This window comes from Arachis hypogaea, chromosome 4, assembly GCF_003086295.3.
Source record: "Arachis hypogaea cultivar Tifrunner chromosome 4, arahy.Tifrunner.gnm2.J5K5, whole genome shotgun sequence".
NCBI classification, from domain to species: domain Eukaryota; kingdom Viridiplantae; phylum Streptophyta; class Magnoliopsida; order Fabales; family Fabaceae; genus Arachis; species Arachis hypogaea.
In genome coordinates this window covers 114,516,364-114,540,059 of record NC_092039.1, presented here as the reverse complement: position 1 = coordinate 114,540,059, position 23,696 = coordinate 114,516,364, and the positions used below count along the sequence as shown (strand labels likewise).

Sequence of the window (23,696 nt, the reverse complement as noted above, 5' to 3'; positions counted from 1 at the left end):
CAAAAAATGATAAACTAACAAAACGGTCAAGGTGGGGTCAAAGAGATTTGGTATGGCCCATGAAAATTAATTTTTGCGCAGCCTCCCCCTAGATCACATCCCTTCCTTCATTCTTATTTTTATCTCGTCCATTCCTACAAGACAAAACAGGGTAGAATCAGAATTTCATAAATTATCAACAGAAACAAGATCAATCATTCCCAAGCTTTTTCTTAATAAACAGAATCTGTCTTCACAGAGGGGTTTTGTAAAAATGTCAGCAAGTTGATCTTCAGATTTTACAAATTGAATATCAATAGTACCCTTTTTGCACATATTCTCTAATAAAATGATATTTGATCTCAATGTGCTTTGTTCTTGAGTGCAAAACATGATTTTTTGAAATATTTATAGCACTCATGTTATCACAAAACAATGGTATACTATTGATCTTTAATTTGTAATCTTCCAACTGTGTTTTTAACCAAATTAATTGTGAGCAACATACAGAAGCGGATATATATTCAGCTTCAGCTGTGGATAAAGTTACTGTTGCTTGTTTTTTGCTTGACCACATGTTGAGTGAGCTTCCAAGGAAGCAACACATGCTGGAGGTGCTCCTTCTATCCACTCTATCTCCCGCATAATCTGCATCACAAAATCCTACTGCACAAAAATCATCAGATTTTGGATACCATAAGCCATAATCACTAGTTCCCTTAATATATCTAATGATGCGCTTAACAGCCAAAAGATGGGATTCCTTTGGGTGAGATTGAAACCTTGAGCATATACCCACACTTTGAACAATGTCCGGTCTAGAGAATGTAAGATACATGAGTGATCCTATCATACCTCTATACCTTGTTTCATCCACATCTTTCCCATTATCATCTTTTTCAAGCTTAGTGTTTGGATGCATTGGAGTTCCCATTGGTTTGGAATTTTCTAGGCCAAATTTCTTGATTAATTCTTTAGCATACTTTTCTTGGTGAATAAAAGTACCACTAGGAGTTTGTTTAATTTGGAGGCCAAGAAAAAAAGTTAGCTCTCCCATTAAACTCATCTCAAACTCACTAGTCATGAGTTTTCCAAACTCTTCACACAAGGACTCATTGACCGATCTAAACACAATATCATCCACATAAACTTGAACTAGAAGTATATCATCATTAGATGCTTTAATGAATAAAGTTGTGTCCGTGGTACCCCTTTGAAATTTATTTTCCGATAAGAAGGCACTAAGCCTTTCATACCAAGCTCTTGGAGCTTGCCTAAGGCCATACAGGGCCTTTGATAATTTAAAAACATGATTTGGAAAATCTTTATGTTCGAAACCGGTGGGTTGAGCCACATACACTTCTCTATCAATAAAGCCATTAAGGAAAGCACATTTAACATCCATTTGAAACATTTTGAAACCCTTATAGGCAGCATAGGCAAGAAGCAATCTAATTACTTCCATTCTAGCCACCGGAGCAAAAGACTCATCAAAATCTATACCCTCTTCTTAATCGTAACCTTGGGCCACTAATCTAGCCTTGTTACGAACAACTTGTCCATCCTCACCAAGTTTATTTTTAAGAATCCACTTAGTACCCGTAACTTTCTTACCATTTGGATGAGGTACTAGTATCCAAACCTCATTCTTGTCAAATTGAGCAAGCTCCTCTTGCATGGCTTTCACCCATGATGGATCTTCAAGAACTTGTTTGACATTATTGGGCTCCATTTGTGACAAGAGTGCAAGATGGCTTGGTTCAGATTGTCTTTTGGTTGAGGATCTTGTTGTCACACCTTGAGAGGGATCTCCAATGATAAAGTCATGAGGATAACCCCTCATAGACTTCCATTCTCTAGGCTTCCTTTGAGGTGTTGAGCTTTGATGAGCTTCTGTGGGCCTCACTGTTTCAGTTTCTCTTGCTGGCTCAGGAGACAAAATGGAAATGTCTCCTCCATTTTGACGAGACAAAACTGGACTGGCATACTCTTCATTTTGGGCAGACTTGGGATTTTCTTTGCTTGTTCCAGCTTCTTCACAATTTGAATCATTATCTATCACAGTACTGGGAATTAAATTAGAATCACAAAAAGTAACATGTATGGATTCCTCTATGGTTCTATGATCTTTGAGATAAATCCTATAGGCCTTGCTAGTGGTAGAGTATCCAACAAACATTCCTTCATAAGATTTTGGATCAAACTTGCCAAGATTTTCTTTGTTGTTAAGCACAAAATATTTGCATCCAAAAACATGAAAGTACTTAAGATTTGGAGGGGTTCCTTTCCATAGCTCATAAGGAGTTCTTTTCAACCCTTTTCTAATTATTGCCCTATTCAAAATATAGCATGCTGTATTTACAGCTTCAGCCCATAGAAATTTAGAAACATCATTCTCACATAACATAGTCCTAGTCATTTCTTGAAGGCTTCTATTCCTTCTTTCAACAACCCCATTTTGTTGAGGTGTTCTAGGACATGAAAAATTATGGGTAATTCCAAAGTCATCACAGAATTTTTCAAAGTGTTAATTTTCAAATTCTTTTCCGTGATCACTTCTCAAATGGGCCACTTTTAAATCTTTTTCATTTTGAATTTTCTTGCAAAGAGTTGAGAAAGCATGGAAAGCATCATTTTTATGAGCAAGAAAAAGTACCCAACCAAATCTAGAGTAATCATCTACCACTACCAAACTATAGTGTTTACCTCCTAGACTTTGAGTTCTTGTTGGACCAAAAAGATCAATGTGTAACATCTTTAATGGCCTTTTGGTTGAAATTCCATCTTTTGGTTTAAAAGAGGATTTAACTTGTTTGCCTAATTGATAAGCATCACAAGTAAGATCCTTATCAAATTTGATTTTAGGAATTCCTCTAACCAGATTTTTCTTTACTAGCTTAGAAATTTGGTACATGCTAGCATGACCCAACTTTCTATGCCATAGCCATTTTTCAGATTCAAGAGAAGTAAAACATGTTACATTTTGTTCTTTCAAGTCCTCAAGAGTTAATCCATACACATTGTTACATCTTTTAGCTTCAAAAAGAATATCCCCAGTTTTTTCACAAACAACCAAACACACAAACTTTCTAAAAATAACTTCAAAACCTAAGTCACACAATTGGCTTACACTAAGTAAATTATGTTTCAAACCATTTACAAGAAGAACATCATTTATACAAGATGAAAAGCTTTTACCAACTTTTCCAACGGCCACTATCTTTCCTTTACCATTATCACCGAACGTGACAAGTACTCCATCATATTCATCAAGCTTTATGAAGAAGGTTGTCTTTCCGGTCATATGCCTAGAGCATCCGCTATCTATATACCACATATTTTCCTTCCTCTTGGATGCTAGGCATACCTACAAAATGAGCTCAAGTGACCTTAGGTATCCAAATCTTCTTGGATCCTTTCACGTTAAACCATCTTTTATGTCCCAAATCATTGTAATAAAAAACAACTTTGTAAACTTTATCTCCAATCATTCTTTCACTAAAAAAACACTGAACGGGAAAATGACCATTTCGGTTGCATAGCCTACAAAACCTTGGAGTTGCTGTTTTGTTAAAGTATGTGGGATCTTGAAACCTTGTGTCATTAGAGGAAGAAGCTCTATTTTTAAAAGAATGTTTCTTATCATATTTATAAAACCCCAAAACAGCTTTATCAAAGAGTGGTTTTTGACTAGCCAAAATTTGATTTAAATTTTCAGAACTTTGAGTAAACCTGGCTAAGTCATTTTCAAGACTTTTAACTTTTTTCAGCAACTCTTCATTTTCCTTGAAATAGTTTACATATGCAACTACCGAATGATCACTTTCGTAACTTCTAAGTTGGGCTTTCAACTGCTTATTTTCTTCCACAAGAGCACAAGCAGTTTCGGCCTCCCTTAGCTTTTCTTTGAGAAAATTATTTTCAGCTTTAAGAATTATAATTTGTTGTTCAAAATCTTGATTATCAAGCAGAAAACATCTTATTTTTTCAGAAAGGTGATCTATCATAAGATGAAGGTCTTCAATGTCAGGGTTTTGAAAGAATACCTGATCTATATGATTTTCCATGAGACAAGGCTGTGACTTGGTCTCAAATTCTTCATCACTGTCTGAGTCATTTTCCAAGTCTTCCCATGATGCCATCAGACCCTTCTTCTTCCTCCCTTTTTTCTTCTCCTCCTTCTTTAACTTGGGACAATCAGATTTGAAATGCCACATTTCTTTGCAGTTGTAACAAGTTACTTTGCTAAGGTCTTTCTTTATTTTCTTTGAGCTGCCGCCTTTGCCTTTGAACTTCACCATTTTCCTGAATTTTTTGCCAAACAACACAAATTTATTTTCAGAGAAGTTATCACTGGATTCATCATCCAGGGGGTTAGTTACAAAAGAAAAAGTAATTCCTTTCTTTTTTGACTCTTTTTTCAAATAAGTGTTTTCAAAAGCAAGAAGGTTTCCTCTCAAATCATCAAATGTCATCGCATCAAGGCTACTGCTCTTAGAAATAATTAAAGCTTTTGTTTCCTACTCTTTAGTGAGACATCTCAGCACTCTTCTCACAAGCACAGAATCAGAATGTGTTATTCCCATAGCATCCAAGCCAACAATGATGGTATTGAACCGTTCGAACAGTTCATCAATGGATTCTCCTTCCTTCATTGCAAACATTTCATACTCTCTGTTTAACATGTCTATCCGAGTCTTCTTTACAATGGTGGTTCCCTCATGAGTGATTTGTAGTTTGTCCCAGATTTTCTTTGCTGTTGTGCATTGTAACACCCGTCGGTATTCCTCGAAACTGATAGCACAGTTGAGCAGATTTACAGCTTTAGCATTTAGCTCAACCTTCTTTCTATCTTCCTCGGTCCAGCTAGCTTCTGGTTTAAGTGTGACAACTCCTTCAGCACTTGTATTGGTTGGAAATTGAGGACCTTCTAGGATGATCTTCTAAAGCCTGTAGTCTACTGCTTGCACAAAGATCTTCATTCTCTCCTTCAAATAGGTATAGTTTTTCCCATTGAAAAGAGGCGGTCTGTTGCTTGACTGTCCTTCTGTAAGATTGTAGGACACCAGATTTGAGCTATTGCTTTCTGCCATGTGGATCTTTTCTCCAAGCTGCAAAGCTTGATCTCTTTGAGACCAAACTCTGATACCAATTGATGGTTTTCAGTGGCTAAGAGAAGGGGGTTGAATATTAGGCCCTTTTTTTTATCAATTACACTTTCTGGTCTTTGAGGAGACTTTTTATTTTTGTCTCGTCCCTAGTCACGAGACGTTTATTTTTGTCTCGTCACTTGGCACGAGACATTTTTTGGTTTTAGCTCCTGTGCAGTAGAAACAGAAATGGAGTAGAAGAGAGAGAAAGTTATACCCAGATATATCCTGGTTCAGCTGCTAAGTACACTGCAGCCTACATCCAGTCTCCATCACAACAATGATGGAATTTCACTATAATCTTCCTGATTACAAACTGTAAAGTGCTAACCCAACTTACAAGGGAATTCCCACAGAATCATGAAACACAACATAGATGAACAAAAGAACTCTAAGGACATCTATGGCTTTTTCTTTCAATTTTGCACTCTCTGCCTTTTTTCGCTCTATGACTTTTTCATACAAACCTCACTGTTTGCCTTTTTTCATAAGACTCAAGACATGACAAAATTAAATAGAAAAATACAAAACAGAATACATTGAAAGAGAAGAAAATCTGTAAGTTTAGGTAGTTGTGAGACTTCTGTGCCTTGCACTCTCACTGCTTACTTCTAACTCCTTGAATCAAACCATGACTGTTCACCCCTTTTATAGAGAGGAGAAGCCTTCACAGTTGAAATAAAAACCAAGCTTAACTTCTTTTTCTTCACCCATAACCAATTCGGCCAGAGAGAGAGAAGAGGTAACTCATGCAAAACCCAACATGCAAATACCTCTAGTTCTTCCTTGGTCATCAGACTTCATCAATACGAGTGCTCCATCCTTGGCTTGCTCTCCAAGATGGATTTCTGGCCCTTGATGCTTCATGATGATGATGGCTTCATCTGCTCCAATCTCTCCCTCTTCCATCACGTAGCCACCCTAGCTACCTTCTGTGGTGGTTGAGCAGAATCAGAGACAAGCCATGCCTCCAAGAATCTTCACCTTGCTGGCCAAAATCTTCTTCAACCATTTTTGGTATGGAAAAGCTAAGATCCCATCACAAAATCTTTCCACAAGTGATAAGAATCTTAGCCACAGCATACTTTTTGTTTTCTTTTTCTTGCCATCATTGAGATGGTCTTATAGCGTGCTCTTCCTTCATTTCGGTGGCTAAGTTTTACTTCCATGGTTTGCTGTGTAATAACCGAAGAAGAGAAGGAAAGAGATGAGAGAGAAGAAAGTATGAAGAAAAGCAATCAAGTGTGTTAGAAAAAATTGATTAAAATGAGTTACTTTTACTTCCCTTGCTAGAGTGGCGTGTAGCGTTAAACACATCAATCATGTCACTCATATTCTCTCTCTCATTTATGTTTCCAATGCTACCAAGTTAAATTTTGAAATCTATCCTTAATGAGAAATAGAATCCGTTGGAAGGCACAAGGCAAATGATAACGTTTGTTTTCCTGATGGATTTTTGGATCAAGCATTGGATCACTTAGCATATATCAAAGTTGGGCTTTGGAGCAATGAGATTCATTTTGGCCCAATAAAAATAATTCAGCTCCAATAATCAGAGCACTTTTGCATCAATATTGAAGGTTTTTATAAAGCATTTGGGCTTGCAATATTTTCTTTTATTTTCGGCCCAGTGCTAAATCTGCATAGCAAAAATTAACTTGATCACCATATATGAATTAATATTTTTGCAATTAATTAAATTAATAATGTTTAGTCATCACAAATGTTAATTTAGATTTTTCCAAACTCATCAAATTGTTTACATGAGAAGAAGACCGGATAAGAGAGCAGAGCAGAAGGAAAAGGACTAGCAGAGAAGCAGGGAAGAAGACGACCGGGACAAGCACAGATGCGACACGTCACGAGAAGCAGCGCAGCACCGTCGTCAGTCGAACGAACGGCTTTGCCAGAGACTCAAGACTGGGGTAGTGGGGTGAGACTGCCTGCTGCGTGCTTGCTAGGAAGATGACGACGGAGTCGTGAGCGCCTGCGTGATGTGTGCTTGCTGCTGCTGGAAGTGCATCGTCTGTGGCTGCTTGCTGGGAGACTGAGAGTGGGTCGTGGGGAGAGAGGATGAGGTCGGGGGTTACTGGGTCAGCGTCGGCCGTGGGAAGTGGCGGAGTGGAGACTGCCGAACTGGGGTTGTGGGGAGTGGGGACTCAGGACTGGGCGAGTGAGGTTGAATGGCTGAGGGAGTGAGGCTGAATTTCTGAGATCTGAATGCATGAAATATGAATGCCCTAGCCCCTTTTCCCCCTGATTCAAATTGTATAAGTGCAATACTATTGAGACATTGAGTTACCGGGCCGCCGGGCCGGGTCTAGGTGACCTGAGCCATGGCCCGGTCCCGGTTTCACTAAGCTTCAAGGTTTCATTGTTTCCTCCCGGGTCAACCCCAGGTCTCTTCGGGTCCGGGTCTTTATGACCCAAATTTCATTGGGTCCGGGCCGGGTCTCGGGCCGGACCGGGCCGTGCACACCCCTAGCGCGGATGTTAAGCCCGATTCCAATTGTGGCGGTGAACTCATGACCATGAGATAGCTTTCAAGTAGGACATTACGAGGTAAGAGAGCTTTCGAACTAGGTAAAAGAAGAAGGTATCGTAACTGGTAAAAGAAGAAGGTATCGTAACTTCAGATCGTAACTAACTTTCGATGCTTCACCTTGAATACCTTTCAAAACCGCCAGACCGGTTAACCATCATCTTTGATACCACTTGGTAGATTACCATTGGCTCTGATACCACTTGTTGGGCCACCATCGGCTCTGATATCACTTGTTGAATACCCTTCAAAACTGCCAGACTGATTAACCATCATCTCTGATACCACTTGTTGGGTCACCATCGGCTCTGATACCACTTGTTGGGTCACTATCTGTTTTGATACCCCTTGTTGGCCACCATCGGCTCTGATATCACTTGTTGGGCCACCATCGAGGCGTTATCGACCACCAGGGAGATTTTGGGAAGGAATCCAATGAGAGAACATAAAATGAGAAGACACCACATCCAACTCAAAACTATAAGGTGTTAAGTAAATAGGTCTCTCATCTTATAAACTCTACCTTTTTGCCGGAAAGACTTTCGATGTTTCACCTTGAATACCCTTCAAAGCCACTTGTTTTAAAAGTACTAATCATTTTTATTTATTTACAAAATATAATTGACAAATACTCCATAAAATTATGAGTAATTATTTTAATTAATTACTAAACTTTTAAAATTAAAACTTTCTTTCTAAGAGGACTTTGTGCGTTAGTGCATCGGCTGGGAGAGGAATTGTGAAATGCTCCTAGGGTCTCCGAATAATTTTTTTTTTGTTCTGAAAATAGTTTACTATATTTTTCCTGATAGATAATCAGATTTAAAATCAGTATTAAAGATATTATCAAATAGATAATATAAATGACACAAGGTAAGAATATTTACTTGCTCTAATTAATATATAAGTTAAACATTTAATAAATATATTTCCGACCTTCGAAACTCCAATTGCAAGATTGAGAGGTAAACCTAAAAATTTTCAACATGAAAAATGCTTTAGTATGTGAGATGGTGTAAGCAAAAATTCATCTTGGTAGATTTCTGATATTCTTAAGAACATCCTCTCTAGTAAGACTAAAATAGTACAATAACATAAGATCAAAACTATGCAATGTAAACATTCTTATTTAAAAAATAAATTAAAGGCAACAAATAAAACCAACAAAAGATGAAAACATAGAATTAAGCCCACATTTATTCACCTAAATAGCATATTTTTGTGTTTTCTCTCTAAATTATGCCTAATCTTGAAAACATACTATTTTGCGCTTAATTTAATCAATTTTATTCCACTTTCATTCCATTCGATGCCTTGATATTTTTTATGAGTGGTTTCAGGTGTAATAGGTCGGAATGGCTTGATAAAAGTGGAAGAGAAGAATGCAATTGGGAGAAAACATGAAGAAAACAAAGGAGGAGCACACAGCCAAATGTGCGTACGCACAACTTTCTGTGCGTACACACAAGTGGAATATTCAGCAAGTGTGTGTACGCACACACTTGTGCGTATGCACAAGTCCCAGCGCGTGACTTCATTAAAAAGTCACGTGACTCGTCTTTTGGGAGACTTTTTGACCCGTTTCTGAAGTTGCTGAAGCATATAAGGAAGGGCTAGCAACCATATAAGAGACCATACACTACACAACACACTTAGGCATATTTTTAGGTAGTTTTAGGGTAGTTTAACTTAGGTTTTCTCTCAATTTTTCTTAGGATTTAGTTAGATTTTATATTACAAGTTTTCGTTTTCCAATTTTGATATTGGATTCTAGCTATTTTCGTTGTAAGTATTTTCTTAATTTTCTCTTTTATTGCATTACTTGTTCTACACTTTCTTACATTTTAGTTCTCCTTTATCAATACATTTATGCTTTTGCAATTTTGATTTTTAGTTGGTGAATTTGATGATTGTTGGTTATTATATGTTTGTTTGAGTTACTCTTATTAATTTTGATCATTTATTGCTCATAGTTTTAAGCATTTTTTCAATTTTGCCATGTTTTGTGAATATACCTACCATGTGTTTGATGAAATATCAATTTTAAATATGAGGCAGATTTTTACTCAATGGCTTGGAAAATGAGTTTAAGAAATACTAGAGTCATAATGTCCGACATTCAGTGATAATTCTTGGGTTGTTAGTTGTTATTATTTCCACTAACGTTAGCTTTTTACTAAGGTAATTAGTAAGTTAGCTAGGATTTATGGATTAATAATAATTATGCTCACTTGACTTACTCTTTGATGTTAAGGGTTGACTAGGAGAGATTAATCCATCATAATTATCATAGTTGTGGTTATGGCAAGGAAGGGATTCTATAACTCATCCCAAGTCAAGGTTTCCATTTATGTTTTGAACCGTAATTCTCATCATTTTAAAGCATTACTTGTCCATATTACCTAGATAGTTCTTTTATTCCTTTATTAGTTTATTAATTGCAATTTTGATTGTTCTTTTATTCCTTTAATTGTTTGCTTCATTATTGAAAACTCCCTTGATTTTCACAACCAAAATTGTGCGCTTGTGGTCACTATTTTCTAGGGAAGACGATTCGAGGTTTAATTGCTCTCGATTATTTTTATTTGAATTAAACTTTGATTGTGAGTGTTACTTATCGGTTTGGACTATACTATCGATGAAGAAATTGTTTTGCTAAATTTTCAAACCGTCGTTTCCCTTCCCATCAGTTCACGCACGAGGCTTTACGTCATCGTCGTCTTCTTATTCGCGTTCCTCCTCTTCCTCCTCCTTCTCCTCCTCTTCTTCCTTCGCGTATTTTCTCCTCATTGTCATTCTTTTGTTGCTATTGTTATTGCAGTAGAAGGTGAGGAGAAAGAGTTTTGAATTGCGCGGGACGAGTCTAAATGCACCTTAATTCACTCAGAAATAAATCAAAATTACATAATGGACACAATTAACTCAGAAATGAACCAAAATGACATAACAATTACGACACAATTAACTTAGAAATGAACCGAAATTACATAATGATTGTGACACATAAATTCAGTTTGAAAACAAGCACACAAACAAGACTATATCATGAATAAAAATACATCCAAAATTAATTTTGGATCAGACAATGTCATCAATATATTTCTTCCTCTTTTTTGTTTGATATTTTCTTCTTTTTTCTTAGTTTTATTCCTCTCAAAAGAGAAATCAAGAAGAATTTTGAGAAAATAAAATAAGTAGAAGAAGATGAAGAAGAAATGAACCAAAATTACATAATGGATTGCAACACAATTAACTCATAAATGAACCAAAATTTACATAACAATTGTGGTACAATTAACTCAGAAATGAACCAAAATTACATAATGATTGCGACAATCAGTTCGAAAACAAGCATACAAACAAGACTGTATCATGAACAAAAATACATCCAAAATTAATTTTGGATCAAACAACGTCATTAATATGTTTCTTCTTCTTTTTTGTTTGATAGTTTCTTCTCTTTTTCTTAGTTTTATTCCTCTCAAGAGAGTGAAACAAGAATAATTATAAGAAAATGAAAAAAAAGGAGAAGATGAAGAAGAAAAAGATGAAAAAGTAGTTGAAGATGAGGAGGAAGAGAAGAAAGAGTTTTGAATGGTACAAGACAACGAGTAGAAATGCACCTTAATTCACTCCGAAATGAATTGAAATTATATAATAATTGCGACACAATTAACTCAGAAATGAACCGAAATTACATAATGGATTGCGACATAATTAACTCAAAAATGAACCGAAATTACACAAAAACTCAATTTGAAAATAAGCACACAAACAACACTGAATCGTGAACAAAAATACATCCAAAATTAATTTTGGATCAGACAATATCATCAACATGGCAAAAATTTAACAATAACAATTACAATAACGACGATAACGATAATGACGATATGTATAAGAAGAAGATGATGATAACGATAACAATGATAATCATGATGATGATAATGAAGAGGAGAAGAAAAAAGAAAAAGAAAAAAAATTCAAATAAAAAAAAAAGAAGGATAAAATAGTGGTGTTAGTGACGACGATAACAGCAGACATGTGTGAATTTAAAATACTTGATTGGACTTAGTTAGATCATGGCTTGGAGTTAAAATTTTATTGTTTTGCGAAATAGAACAGCATGCATGAAAGATCTTCTCCAAAACGTATGAGATGAGTTGAGAGGTGATAAGCAATTTAAGTTTAATAAGCAATGGGATCAATTGGCGTTGAATTGCATGAGTAAGTGAGTGCACTAGGGTCACAAGAATGAGGCGAGGCAAAGAAGCATAGATATGTGGTGAATCTGATGATATTTATTTTTTTTTGTTGGTTTCCCTTTTTTTGGGTTAATCTTCAAGCCGCAGTTTGTGAGTTTTTGGTCCCAAATGTTGAGCCCAACAAAGAAAATTCTTACAATTTAAAAAAATAAAAATAACGCACAACTTCCAACGGCTATATTTCATGCTCCAAAAAAATAAATTAAAAAAAAAAAGAAAGAACGAAAGCAACAGAGAGCAGACGCACCCTTTTCGTCTGTTCTTCTTCCAACTCCAAAGAGGAAAACCTAACACACACACAAGAACTCGTTCACTGAGTGTTTCAGAAGAATGCAAAATTGAATTTTGACGATGCTTTGGGACACCCATTTGTGCAATTGAGTAGAAAAGAATGGGCGTTGGTGGCAATTTCTGGGAGCTACTAAAGCCCTATGCACGGAGCGAAGGGTTTGATTTCTTGAGGAACAAGCGAGTGGCTGTGGACCTCTCTTACTGGATTGTGGCCCACGAGACTGCCTTAAAGTCTCATCATGTTCGCAAACCCCACCTCAGACTCACCTTCTTCCGCACCATCAATCTCTTCTCCAAGGTCCATTTCTTCCCCCATTATAACCCTTTTTTTTATAGCTTGGTAGTGCTGAATATGATGTCATTTTAGTTGTTTTGTTGTGTGTGATTTGGTTGAATAAGTGAAGGGAAAAATATTATTTTTTAATTGATTAGTTTAGAGGAATGAGTGATGAAGTGTGTTGTTATTCTCTTACATGGTCTAGGTTTGCATGTGATTTGTGTGAAAGTCAAGTAATTTTGCGAAGGGGAATTCTTTTGATTGAATTAGAAACAAAATGAGATTAATTGGTTAGTTTGGTCAAATTGATGTTATGAAATGAAATGTGTTGTTTACCATTTTGCTTCTTGATTAGTATATGGTATTTCTGCGTCATACTAATTTTGGCTTAGTTTAAAGTTTAAACTTGAATTACTCGTTGGAGTAGTTGATTGATTGCAATCTGTCAAAGTTAAAATTATTGTTTGTTTTGTTCTTTTGTGTATGGTGTTTTATGGAATTGTGAAACATGGCATGGAAGTGATTGTGATGATAACATTGTGACCTATGCAGTTTGGAGCATTTCCAGTGTTTGTTGTTGATGGAACTCCATCGCCGTTGAAATCAGAGGCACGGATTGCAAGATTTTTCCGGTCTTCTGGCATTGAATTAACTAGCTTGCCGGTGCCTGAAGGAGGTGTCTCAGCTGAAAGGAACAGTGCTTTTACAAAATGTGTTCAAGAATGTGTGGTGCGATAATCATTTTTGTTTTGATGGTTTCAATCAACTTGAAACTATTTTGCAGATTGTTTTGGCAATTGCCATTTAGCTTTCATACACAAATTTTGCCTATCTATTTCTTATATTAGGATTTCTACTCTTTTTCTTTCAAATGGCCTTCTCTAGTGTTTACATATTGTTTGGTGATAGGAACTTGTTGAGCTACTTGGAATGCCTGTATTAAAGGCTAAAGGAGAGGCCGAAGCACTTTGCGCCCAATTAAATTGTGAAGGTCATGTAGATGCTTGCATCACAGTTGACAGTGATGCATTTCTCTTTGGGGCCAAATGTATAGTAAAATGTTTTCGCCCCAATTCCAAAGTAAGTGGGTACTTGCCTGTATTTTTTTATATTTCACACCAACCCTTCCCTTCACCCCATACAAAAGGTTGTTGGAAGCTCATTTGATATTTGTCTTGTTTTTCTATAAAAAGCAAATTGAAATTCCTTGGATGCAGGAACCATTTGAGAGCTACAATATGTCTGATATTGAAGCTGGCCTTGGGTTGAAGAGGAAACACTTAATAGCACTTGCTCTTCTGGTTGGAAATGATCATGATATGAATGGTGTGCGAGGGATCGGACTTGATACTGCTCTTCAGTTTGTTCGAGCTTTTAGTGAAGATGATATATTAAATAGGTAAAATCCTTCAATTCGTAAAACTTTTTGTGCTCTGAAATTTGTAAATAAGATTATGAATATCCCTTGAGATTGGAGAAATTACAAAACCTCTGCTGTTTTGAATTTCAAGAAATTCCTCGTTATGAGATTTTTCGCACGTAGGATGTTTGTTTTAGACCTTGATAAAAACACTTTAGGAGGTATCTATCTCTGCAGAGGAAGCTTCATATTCTTCAATAAATCGGTGATTATTATTATAGCTATTATGTTTAGGAAGGAAATGTTGGATTTTCTGGAATGACACTGATACTCAATGCAGATTACATGAGATAGGCAAAGGAAACACTTCTCAAGTTCCCATAAGCATTAAATCTGGGGACTATATGGATACGGACGAGAACTCCCCGAATAAAAAACAACCCCACTGCTCATTCTGTGGGCATCCTGGCAGCAAAAGGGATCACACGAAGTTTTCCTGTGAATATTGTCTCACTAATGACGAAGAAGGTTGCCTGAGAAAACCGGAGGGTTTCAAATGTGATTGCTTCTCCTGTGATATGGTATGACCTTGCAGTTAATATTTTATTATACAACTTAACATATTCTAAATTTCAATTTCACTTAAATGATATTGGTTTGGATTGCAGACCAGGAAACATAAGGAGCAGAAAAGGCTAGAAATTTGGCACACAAAAGTTTGCGACAAGATTGCAAATGAACCAGATTTCCCAAAGGATGAAATCATTGATATGTATTTACATAAAGACAATGGTTACTTCTCCGGTATGTTGAACAAGATTGATGTTAACAATGACATTTTTTGTATATGGTTTTGCTGTTGGGGTAGTTTATATGGGCCATTGTATCTATCTGTCACTCATTCTGCAAGTGTATACTTTTTCAGAAAAGGATGGCCCTTGCATGTGTTGGGAAAAACCTAATATTGAGATGCTGATTGATTTCTTAAACTTCCATCAGAACTGGGATCCATCCTACGTTCGGCGGCTGATCTTTCCTGTTATGTCCACCATCTTCTTGAGAGATATCACTACTACTACAGCAGAAGATTTGTTATTTGGACAGTATGAGTTTGATTCCTTGGAACGTGTGAAGACGAGATATGGATATCAGTTTTATGTGGTCAAGTGGAAACGAGCATTCAACAACGTTGCCTATAGAATTCCATCGAATGTACCTGACACGCCACAACAAGGTACTAGAGAGCTGGATGAAACACAGGATTTACTAGATGATTGTGATGTTCCCGAGGTTCTCATGGATGAGGGATCTAGTTTTCTATTGACAGATGAAAATATGGACCTTGTCGTAGCTGCTTTTCCAAAAGAAGTAAAAAGGTTTTGGCACGAACAGGTGTTTACCATTTCCTATATAGCTTAATTATCTTACTATTTTCATTTTCTTTCAAGGATTCGTCTCATATAAATCTCAAGTTGCACTCTAGTGATTAAAGTATAGCATCTGAACCATTGGCAAAAAAACAATGGTTTTACATTCAATGAGATACAAACACATGCATATATAATCTTAAACATTTGAATTTTTCATCAAAAGTTCTGATGCTGTGCTTTGAGAGTAAAGTGCAACCTGCACTTCAAAGAAGCCTGATAATCAGTCTTTCAAGAGAGTTAAGGAAAGATGGTATAATCATCCTTGGTGCCCGAATTTTGCAGGAACTGAAGGAGATGAAAAGAAGAAAGAGCCCATCCTCAAGATCAGATAAAAATGAAAATTCAGCATCACCAAGCTCAAAGAGGTTGCAGCTAAACATCACAGAATTCTTCCCTTCAACAAAAGTTAAAGATCAATCGAAAGCAGACGATTCATCCAAGGAAATTGGTGATAGCCAAGATAGTGTAGCCTCCAAAGGAAAGAGGAAAGAATCAAGTTCTAACCTCTCAAAATCCGTGAGGCGCCGCCTTCTATTTGACTAGTGTTGTATATTTGGTTCTTGTGGCACTATTTTGCAGGGTGGTGAAGCAGTAATAATGTGTATATATACCTCAGTACCTTACAATTTTGTTATAAATAGCTAAGCTTTTTTATAGTGAGTATAGATATGTTGGTATCTGTTTCTGTCTGTCTTCTCTTTCAACTCGTTAGTTCTTATTTATTAGTAATCTCTTTTATCCGATTCTTCAATAGTTTAATTTGTTACCACTACTTCTCTGGTTCTCTTGGTTCTTAAAATTGAATGACCTTTGTGAAGGTATTGTTTTGCTTTTCAATATAATTGTACAACTACTGTTTTATTAAAATAAGTTAACAACTATCTTGGTCTGTTTTTATAAAAATAAATAAAAATAAAAATGTGCACTATAATTCGCTCTATTCTTATAACCTCTTAAATTTTTTTTATTAACTTTTATATTGAGAAATTGTGCGGATTATCTGATATCCCTACTTGTCATGGTTCAATTTGAATTCCATTTACTTATTCAGATATGAATATATGATTTGATGAAATCATAATTAAAAAAGGATAAAATAAAAATCTAATAACGAATAACGAACAACGTAAAGAAAACATGCTTCCTTCATCGCTTTCCTATCTTCAAACGCTCCCGCCAATTCCTCATCCGGAGCAAGTTAGCAAAGCCGGCATACGGCGCCGAACGCTGCGCATTGCTTGTGCCGGAAAAGGCAGCAAAGCTGCGAGGCCAGCCACTGACGACTACCATTCCACTCTCAGAGCTCTCAACTCCAAAGGCAGGTTCCCCAGAAAATCTCTTGGCCAGGTTCACCTCATTTTCCGAGAAAATTTAAGGAACTTAATTGTGTTGTTGAACACCGAAATCCGTACTTTGTTTTATTTGGAAGTGCTTTTTTTCGGTTAGTTTCATTGGGGCGTTTTGTCGAACATGTGGTGGGTGCTTTGGTGTGAACTAGATTTAGTGTTTTATCTCACTAAAATCCCTTTTTTTTTATAATTGTTTGTTGTTGGAAGTGATTTTGGGGGAATTCATAATAGAAAGCTTGGTGTGACATGAGTTTGTTTATTTAATTCTGGTTATTTGGGTGTTGGTGTTGCTGGCAGCATTATATGTTGAACTCCGAGATCAACGATCATCTTGCTGCTGCAGCTGGTGTTGGAGAAGGTGATGTTGTGCTAGAAATTGGTCCTGGAACCGGTTCCTTGACCAATGTTCTGTTAAATTCTGGTGCATTCGTTCTTGCAGTTGAGAAGGTTAGCTGGTTTTCGTCGTTGAACTGATCTTAATACGAAAATGCATATGATCAGATCCTTATGTCTCCACTCTCTTGTTGAATTCTGTGCAGTTTATCTACGTAGAGAAAATCAGTTATACCTGTTTAGTATGTGAATGAATGAAAGTATGAGTTTATTTCTCTCTGTTATACTAGTTTTATGTTGAAGTGAGAATTTTTCATTGCCCTCTTCACTTCAATTCACATATATGCTTATCTATCGGATTCAGGACAAACACATGGCCACCCTTGTGAGCGAAAGATTTTCGAGCACAGGAAAGCTGAAGGTACAACTCATGGTGGATTGAAACTTTATTTTACAAACCATTTTTGATGAGATGCATATAGGTTTCTGGAATACTGAGATAGAATTCAGTTTACTATCTTGTATGAACCATCCAATCAGCCAAGTGAAAGCAATTAGGCTGTTTTTAAATAAACTGAATTGGAAAATTAAGCTAGCTTGGCAAGTTTTTGAAGATCTTGGTGAATTTCCTTTTGATATATAAGCCAATACTATTACAAGTTTCCTACTGAAAATCTTCAGCATCGGTCATATGTATTAATAAAGGGTAAGAAAGAGTTATTTCACTTGGTTTCTTCTTTTCATCAATTTCTTCTTATTGTATTTGGAAGTTATCTCATGCTACACCTGTAAGTTATCCATAATTCTTGATATATTTTAGCTCATTTGTCACTTCGGTCTGTTCATTAATGCCTATGTTCCTCTTCCATTGGCTATGTTTCATGCTAAAATTATGATACTTAGAATTGTTTTGCTGTAGAAATTATTACTAATGTTAACCTTATGATCAAATATCTGCAGGTTTTGACTGAGGATATTGTCAAATGTCATGTGCGCTCCCATGTGTCATCTTTGTTTGAAAGTATAACAGAAATGGATCCTGAAACTAAAAAAGCAAAAGTGAGAACATTCAACTTCCAAACTAGCAAACATATTTTCGTTTTTATGTAATGTGATACTTTATCCGATTCATTTCATTTTCGAATGTAAAAGCATAGAAAGAATTGGTAATGCATTTCCTCAAGGTTCAAATTAGTTGAAACTTAACCTTTACAAATTATTATCCTAAATAGCACAAAAAAGGAAGATCCTAAATTGATCTTATTGTGGTTATTTTTGGTTGCAGGTGGTTGCCAACATTCCTTTTAATATCAGTACAGATGTGATCAAACTGCTACTTCCGATGGGTGACATTTTCTCAGAAGTGGTTCTATTGCTTCAGGTTAGAATTGAAAGCTCTAGTCTAGTGTATGTGCATATCATTTCCTGTCTTTTATGTTTGCTTAATTCTATTGGTTTATTTGTTCAAGTTGTACACCAATTTAAAAAATGCAGAGGTTCAATCAACCTATGATCATGAAACTTAAATGTAACAAGTATCAACCATTATTAACTAAACAGTCACCAATTCAATGCAGGATGAGACTGCCTTGCGGTTGGCAGAATCATCACTCAGGACTTCCGAGTATCGTCCCATCAATATATTTGTTAACTTCTACTCAGGTACTTCTGCTCTGAATGATTTGTAGTATTCTCTTTAGAACACGGATCAGTTATGATACATGGAGCAATAAATCAAATAAGTTCTTGAAAAGGATTATTGGATTTAACTTCTGTGCAAATGGTTTCATGGGAAATTGGTTGCACATCAAAATAGGAACTGAAAATTTCGCTATCCACCCACGAAAATTTGGTTATTCCTTTGCAGATCCTGAGTACAAATTTAAGGTCCCAAGGACAAATTTTTTTCCTCAGCCTAATGTAAGTAATCTTATCCAAATGTGTCTGCATGAGTATGATGTTGATTCTGGCATTAGATTACAATACTACATAAAAGAATTTGCGAGTAGGATGAGAAATCAAACAGCTTGGTTTTCATTATGTATAGGTAGATGCAGCTGTTGTCTCGTTCAAGCTGAAGCAGCCAAAAGACTACCCAGAAGTTTCTTCCCGGAAAAGCTTCTTCTCAATGGTAACCCTTTTATCCAGCATTCCAGCATATAACATCATGAATTGAATTTCCAAGAAACTGCACCTATAATTTTATTAAAGTCTTAGTACATAGATATGACCGAGTTGCATTATATGTAAATATATAATGTTCATTAATTTGAGCCACCATGTATTAACTCATAAAGCAAAAGTAATGTGATATCTTTCACCATTATTTCAATGACACGTTGGTTCTTATATATAATTGTAGGTCAATTCAGCTTTCAATGAGAAGCGTAAGATGTTGCGCAAGTCACTTCAGCACATATGCACATCCGTTGAGATTGAAGAAGCCTTAAGAAGCATTAGTCTCCTACCAACAGTAAGTGTTCACATCACATGCTGCAATCTCTACCCCCCCCCCCCCTCTTCTCTCTCTTCTTTTCCCCTCTTTCATATTGTGTTTCTCAAGGATTACTATGCTAACCTATCTATGCTTTCAATGGCCACAGTCAAGACCAGAAGAACTAACATTGGATGATTTTGTAAAGTTGCATAACTTGATTGTCAAAGAGTAGCAATCTGCATTGATGCTGAACTTTTGAAGAGCAATTCACATAGGAACAAGGTTCAGGTTTGCCCATTTATAAGGCTCCTTGTGGCCGCAAATATATGATCCAAGAAAAGAACCAAACTTTGATGAAGAGATATGGCATTTCAGCTTGAGGATACATTATATTATCAGAAGTCTTCTACTGATATTTCAGGGCACGTTCTTAATTGCAGATTCAAACCCCAATGTCCAATCAGAAATATAATTAGAACTGTATTCCCTTGTGTGATGTATGGTTTTTATAAGTTGGACTGCTATGAAAAACAATGTAGTTCGACCGAATCACACCAGAATGTAAATAAGTGTTTCTGAAAATTCTTCAATTTTAGACCTCATTGATTGACAAAGTATCAAACTAATGTAACCAGCAAAAATGATGTATCAAGAATAACTACACAAATCAATACTAATTTTATATGCAATCAGAGAGTTCTATCAATAAGTCACAAAAAATAATACCACCAATGAAAAAGAAAATTTCTGCTGCCAAGATGAAAAACACCAAAACTAGAACAAAAGAAAATAGGCCAAATAAACATATCATATGTGACATCTTCCAAATTGAAACTATATCCCAGAGATGAATCTACAAAAATAGCTATATCCTCATTCTTCAATGCTTGTGTTCTATGATGATGATGATGATGATAAATAAAACTGGTTTTTCTTCTTCAACCATGAAACTGATAAACAAGGTCCAAAGCTCTCAACTTCATTGCATGTGGATCATAGTCCTTAACTCTCCCAACAAACCCTTCATCAGACAACCGTTTCTCCTCAATTGCCGCGGCCGCCGAAGGCGAAAGGGGCCGCTTAGCCCTCTTATTCTTGATGAAGCAGTCTCTCATCTTCTCCTCAACCTTTTCAATTGTGCACTTTGATGTCTCCTCTGCATCAACCACCCCATCATCACCATTACCACCACCACCATCATCATCACCCATCTGCATCGGTTCCCCAGCGGCCCCATTGGCGGAGGAGACAGAGTTCTCAGCGGCGGGCGGTGGCGGAGGGGGAGGGGGGAATTGGAGGGTGGAGAGGAAGGTAGAGAGGTTTTGGTGGGCATGGTGGAGGGAGGTGTGAATTTGGAGAAGGTGGGAAGGGTTGGTCGTGGATTGAAGCTGTTTTGCCATGAAAGTTGCTTGTTCTAGAGAGTGAATAAGTTCTGGTAATGGTGGTTGCGTTGATGGGTGCTGATGTTCTGCCATGGAAGAATCATAATCATCCATGGCACATAAAAAAGTTTCCTTTTTGGGTTGTGGGGTGTGTTGAAACAGAACAGAACAGAACAGTATTGTCAATTGTGTTTTGTTTGTTGGAAGAACAGGGTTGCGTTTAAGGGAAAGGGAGGGGTTGTGTTGTTTTGCAGCAAAAGAAGTTGTTTTTGTTGCTGACAGTGTTGTCTGGAAAACACTGTTGAGTTGAATCTTAATTTTCCTTTTTTTTTTTTCCTTTTCAGATTGATTTGAGTACTTTGCCTTCAGTTTTGAGATCTGTTGGGCTACTATGATGAGTTGTATTAGGGTTGGAAGAAAATTGAGAGTTAGGTCAAAATAAATTTGACTCTCAGCTTAAATGATCAGAGAGACAAACTTCACAAGATGATTTAAAATTAACTGATATTCTGATAATAACTCAAATGATCATAATTTTTTAAAATTATAATTTTTTTTTGTTATATGTATCACTTTTAGTTTTAGTTCATATATTTTGTTATATCATAATTACGAATATAAACATAATTAAATATAAATTTTATGTTAAAAATTAAAATCAATATGATGCATACATATTATAAATTAGAATTATAAAATAAGTAATATATATTAATAATAATGTAAATATTTATAATTTCTAATAAGTAGATATATATTATTTATAATTAATGAGCTGAATTTATTTAAATTCAAACTTTAGCTAAATTAAATCTGGTTGATAAAATTTTTTAAAATATGTTTTTTTTTTTATGTTTGGTTAATAAAAAAATCATATGTTCATACATAAATTAATTATTATATTGTTGTTGTTAAGGTGTAATACTCGCTTATTGTATAGTATCGTGTTTTGCTAATGGATGGAGGCTGTTATACACAAATTGGAAGATCTTGAAGTCAAATGGTTCGATTTGGCGGCTCATTTTTTTTTGTTATGAGCACCATACTTGTGTTGTGCTTGGTTATGGGTTATAGGGAAGCTAGATTATTGTGTGGGATAGTTTTTTACTGAGTTGTAGATTAGAGAACTCGGACCATGCAAGTTTTTTACAACGAAAATATGGTGAACAAATCAGAGGGTCTGATTTGAAGAGAGGGAAAATTTGAAAATTCAGCAACGCCAAATCGGACCGTCCGTATTGTGTGTGTTTAAATTTTGATTAGAAATTCCTATAACAAGTCGCATGGTCCTATTTGAGTAGTATATTTTTTTTTTTAATCAGAAGTAAGTAATCGCTAGGTCCGAGTTATAAGTGCATATATATATATATATATATATATATATAGTGTGTGGCTCGTGAAAAAGATTTTAGATTTGGTTTTTCTTCTTGCTCGACGTCTTCTTCTCCTAAATAAAGTAAAAAATTTTGGTTTTGAAGTTTCTATTCTTATTTAGGTGAGTGAGAGAAATGGATAATAGAGTTCTTTTAAAAGTGTATTACTTTGGTCAGATTTTGTTACAAACTTTTGAAGGAGTGAAATTTATGTGTGAAAATTCGTTAGATGTTGTTATTCCCTTCACAATCTCATTTGAAGAGCTCAAAGGGGTGATTTGTGAGAAGATTGATTCTGAGATGTCGAGGAAAATATCTTGTATTTTATACAGATATCCCATACAGGTGTTCGGTGGATTAGTCCAATTTGAAACCAAATATGTAACGGACGAAGCGAGTATGCAAGAGATGTTTTCAATATATATTGAAAGTCGTGCCCGAATCTTGTTCATCGAGTTGTACATTGAATTCGAACAATCTGAGGCCGACCAGAATATTGTACAAGAAGATTACAATAGTGACAATAAAGAAGAGTTCGAAAGCAACTACGAAGTTGTTGGTCCAGATGGAGATGAAGATCAAGGTGATGGCACTGTGGCCCCAAATGTGACCGACGTGGCAAATGCACTCGTGAACGAAGTGCCATTTGAGGAGCCATCTTTCATGTGAGTGTTGGATTTAGAGGCGATGCATGTTCCGAAGTTTCCGGAATATACGAGTGTAGGTACGTAATTGGCCATATTTATAAAGAAGATTAGAATTTTCTAATAATTGATGTGGAATTGAAAGTTAGGTGACATGTGAATATATACCCAATTATAAGTTTTTTATTGTGCTTATTTAGGTAAGTTTAAGATAATTTTTTTAATTAGTTATTGGTTTAGTTAAATATAAATTAGTATGTACTTAATTATTTAGTTAATTATGTGTTTAAGTTTTTATTTTGTTTAGTGTGAGATAAAACCTGATATAAAGTTTATTTATATCATAATTGATGCAGTGAATATTGATCTACCTTTAAGATTCGGTTATTAAATATCTGTGGAATAATTATTTTTTATATGGTTGTCGTCGCGGCAGAAATTCCTATTGTTGCAGATGGTGAATTTGCTGTCGGGGTGGAATTCAGTTCTAAGGAAGCTGTTATTAAGGCGATGAAAGAGTATAGCATTCGAAGAAGTGTAGACTACCGGGTGTATGAGTTGGAGCCGTTGACATTTTATGTGAAGTGTACACAGTATGGGTTTGGGTGTGATTGACTTATCAGGGTTAGCATGATCAGCAGGAAGTATTGTTGGGTTATACGGAGGTATAATGGTAGTCACACTTATACCAGAGCCACCATTTCTCAGGATCATTCGAAGCTGGATTCAAACACAATTGCAGAAGCAATAAAGCCGTTGGTTGAGGTTGACCCCTCATTAAAGGTAAAATCAGTTATTGTAGAAGTGCAATCGAAGTTCAACTACACCGTCAGTTATCAGAAAGCATGGTTGGCTAAGGAAAAGGCAGTAGAAAAAATATTTGA

The 23,696-nt window shown here is 35.9% G+C and overlaps 3 protein-coding genes across 3 annotated transcripts; 2 read left to right on the top strand and 1 right to left on the bottom strand.

Annotated features, from left to right (window-relative positions):
- Positions 1 to 12,140: 12,140 nt before the first annotated feature.
- LOC112797385 (flap endonuclease GEN-like 1) lies at positions 12,141 to 16,066 on the top strand. The gene is made up of 8 exons (XM_025840293.3): positions 12,141 to 12,525; positions 13,057 to 13,233; positions 13,414 to 13,584; positions 13,722 to 13,903; positions 14,205 to 14,445; positions 14,533 to 14,668; positions 14,790 to 15,256; positions 15,577 to 16,066. The coding sequence occupies exons 1-8, from the start codon at positions 12,328 to 12,330 to the stop codon at positions 15,835 to 15,837; spliced, it is 1,833 nt and encodes a 610-aa protein (XP_025696078.1). The 5' UTR covers positions 12,141 to 12,327; the 3' UTR covers positions 15,838 to 16,066.
- Positions 16,067 to 16,170: 104 nt separating this feature from the next.
- On the top strand, positions 16,171 to 19,995 carry LOC112797386 (ribosomal RNA small subunit methyltransferase, chloroplastic). The gene is made up of 10 exons (XM_025840294.3): positions 16,171 to 16,641; positions 16,941 to 17,090; positions 17,341 to 17,397; positions 17,937 to 18,035; positions 18,262 to 18,357; positions 18,554 to 18,638; positions 18,844 to 18,896; positions 19,024 to 19,107; positions 19,339 to 19,449; positions 19,580 to 19,995. Exons 1-10 carry the CDS (start codon positions 16,432 to 16,434, stop codon positions 19,643 to 19,645), a joined length of 1,011 nt encoding a protein of 336 aa, XP_025696079.1. The 5' UTR covers positions 16,171 to 16,431; the 3' UTR covers positions 19,646 to 19,995.
- A 73-nt stretch (positions 19,996 to 20,068) lies between these two features.
- On the bottom strand, positions 20,069 to 21,321 carry LOC112797387 (uncharacterized). The gene has a single exon (XM_025840295.3). It carries the CDS (start codon positions 20,907 to 20,909, stop codon positions 20,352 to 20,354), a length of 558 nt encoding a protein of 185 aa, XP_025696080.1. The 5' UTR covers positions 20,910 to 21,321; the 3' UTR covers positions 20,069 to 20,351.
- Between the last annotated feature and the right edge of the window lie 2,375 nt (positions 21,322 to 23,696).

What these genes read in the sequence shown, in the direction of transcription:
- LOC112797385 (XM_025840293.3), top strand. Translation starts at nt 12,328, where the DNA reads ATGGGCGTTGGTGGCAATTTCTGGGAGCTACTAAAGCCCTATGCACGG. An exon ending in GTTTTCGCCCCAATTCCAAA is followed by an intron (nt 13,585 to 13,721) that starts GTAAGTGGGTAC and finishes CCTTGGATGCAG; the next exon opens with GAACCATTTGAGAGCTACAA. An exon ending in ATTGCTTCTCCTGTGATATG is followed by an intron (nt 14,446 to 14,532) that starts GTATGACCTTGC and finishes TTTGGATTGCAG; the next exon opens with ACCAGGAAACATAAGGAGCA.
- LOC112797386 (XM_025840294.3), top strand. Translation starts at nt 16,432, where the DNA reads ATGCTTCCTTCATCGCTTTCCTATCTTCAAACGCTCCCGCCAATTCCT. An exon ending in TCGTTCTTGCAGTTGAGAAG is followed by an intron (nt 17,091 to 17,340) that starts GTTAGCTGGTTT and finishes TATCGGATTCAG; the next exon opens with GACAAACACATGGCCACCCT. An exon ending in AAGTGGTTCTATTGCTTCAG is followed by an intron (nt 18,358 to 18,553) that starts GTTAGAATTGAA and finishes AATTCAATGCAG; the next exon opens with GATGAGACTGCCTTGCGGTT.
- LOC112797387 (XM_025840295.3), bottom strand. Translation starts at nt 20,909, where the DNA reads ATGGATGATTATGATTCTTCCATGGCAGAACATCAGCACCCATCAACG.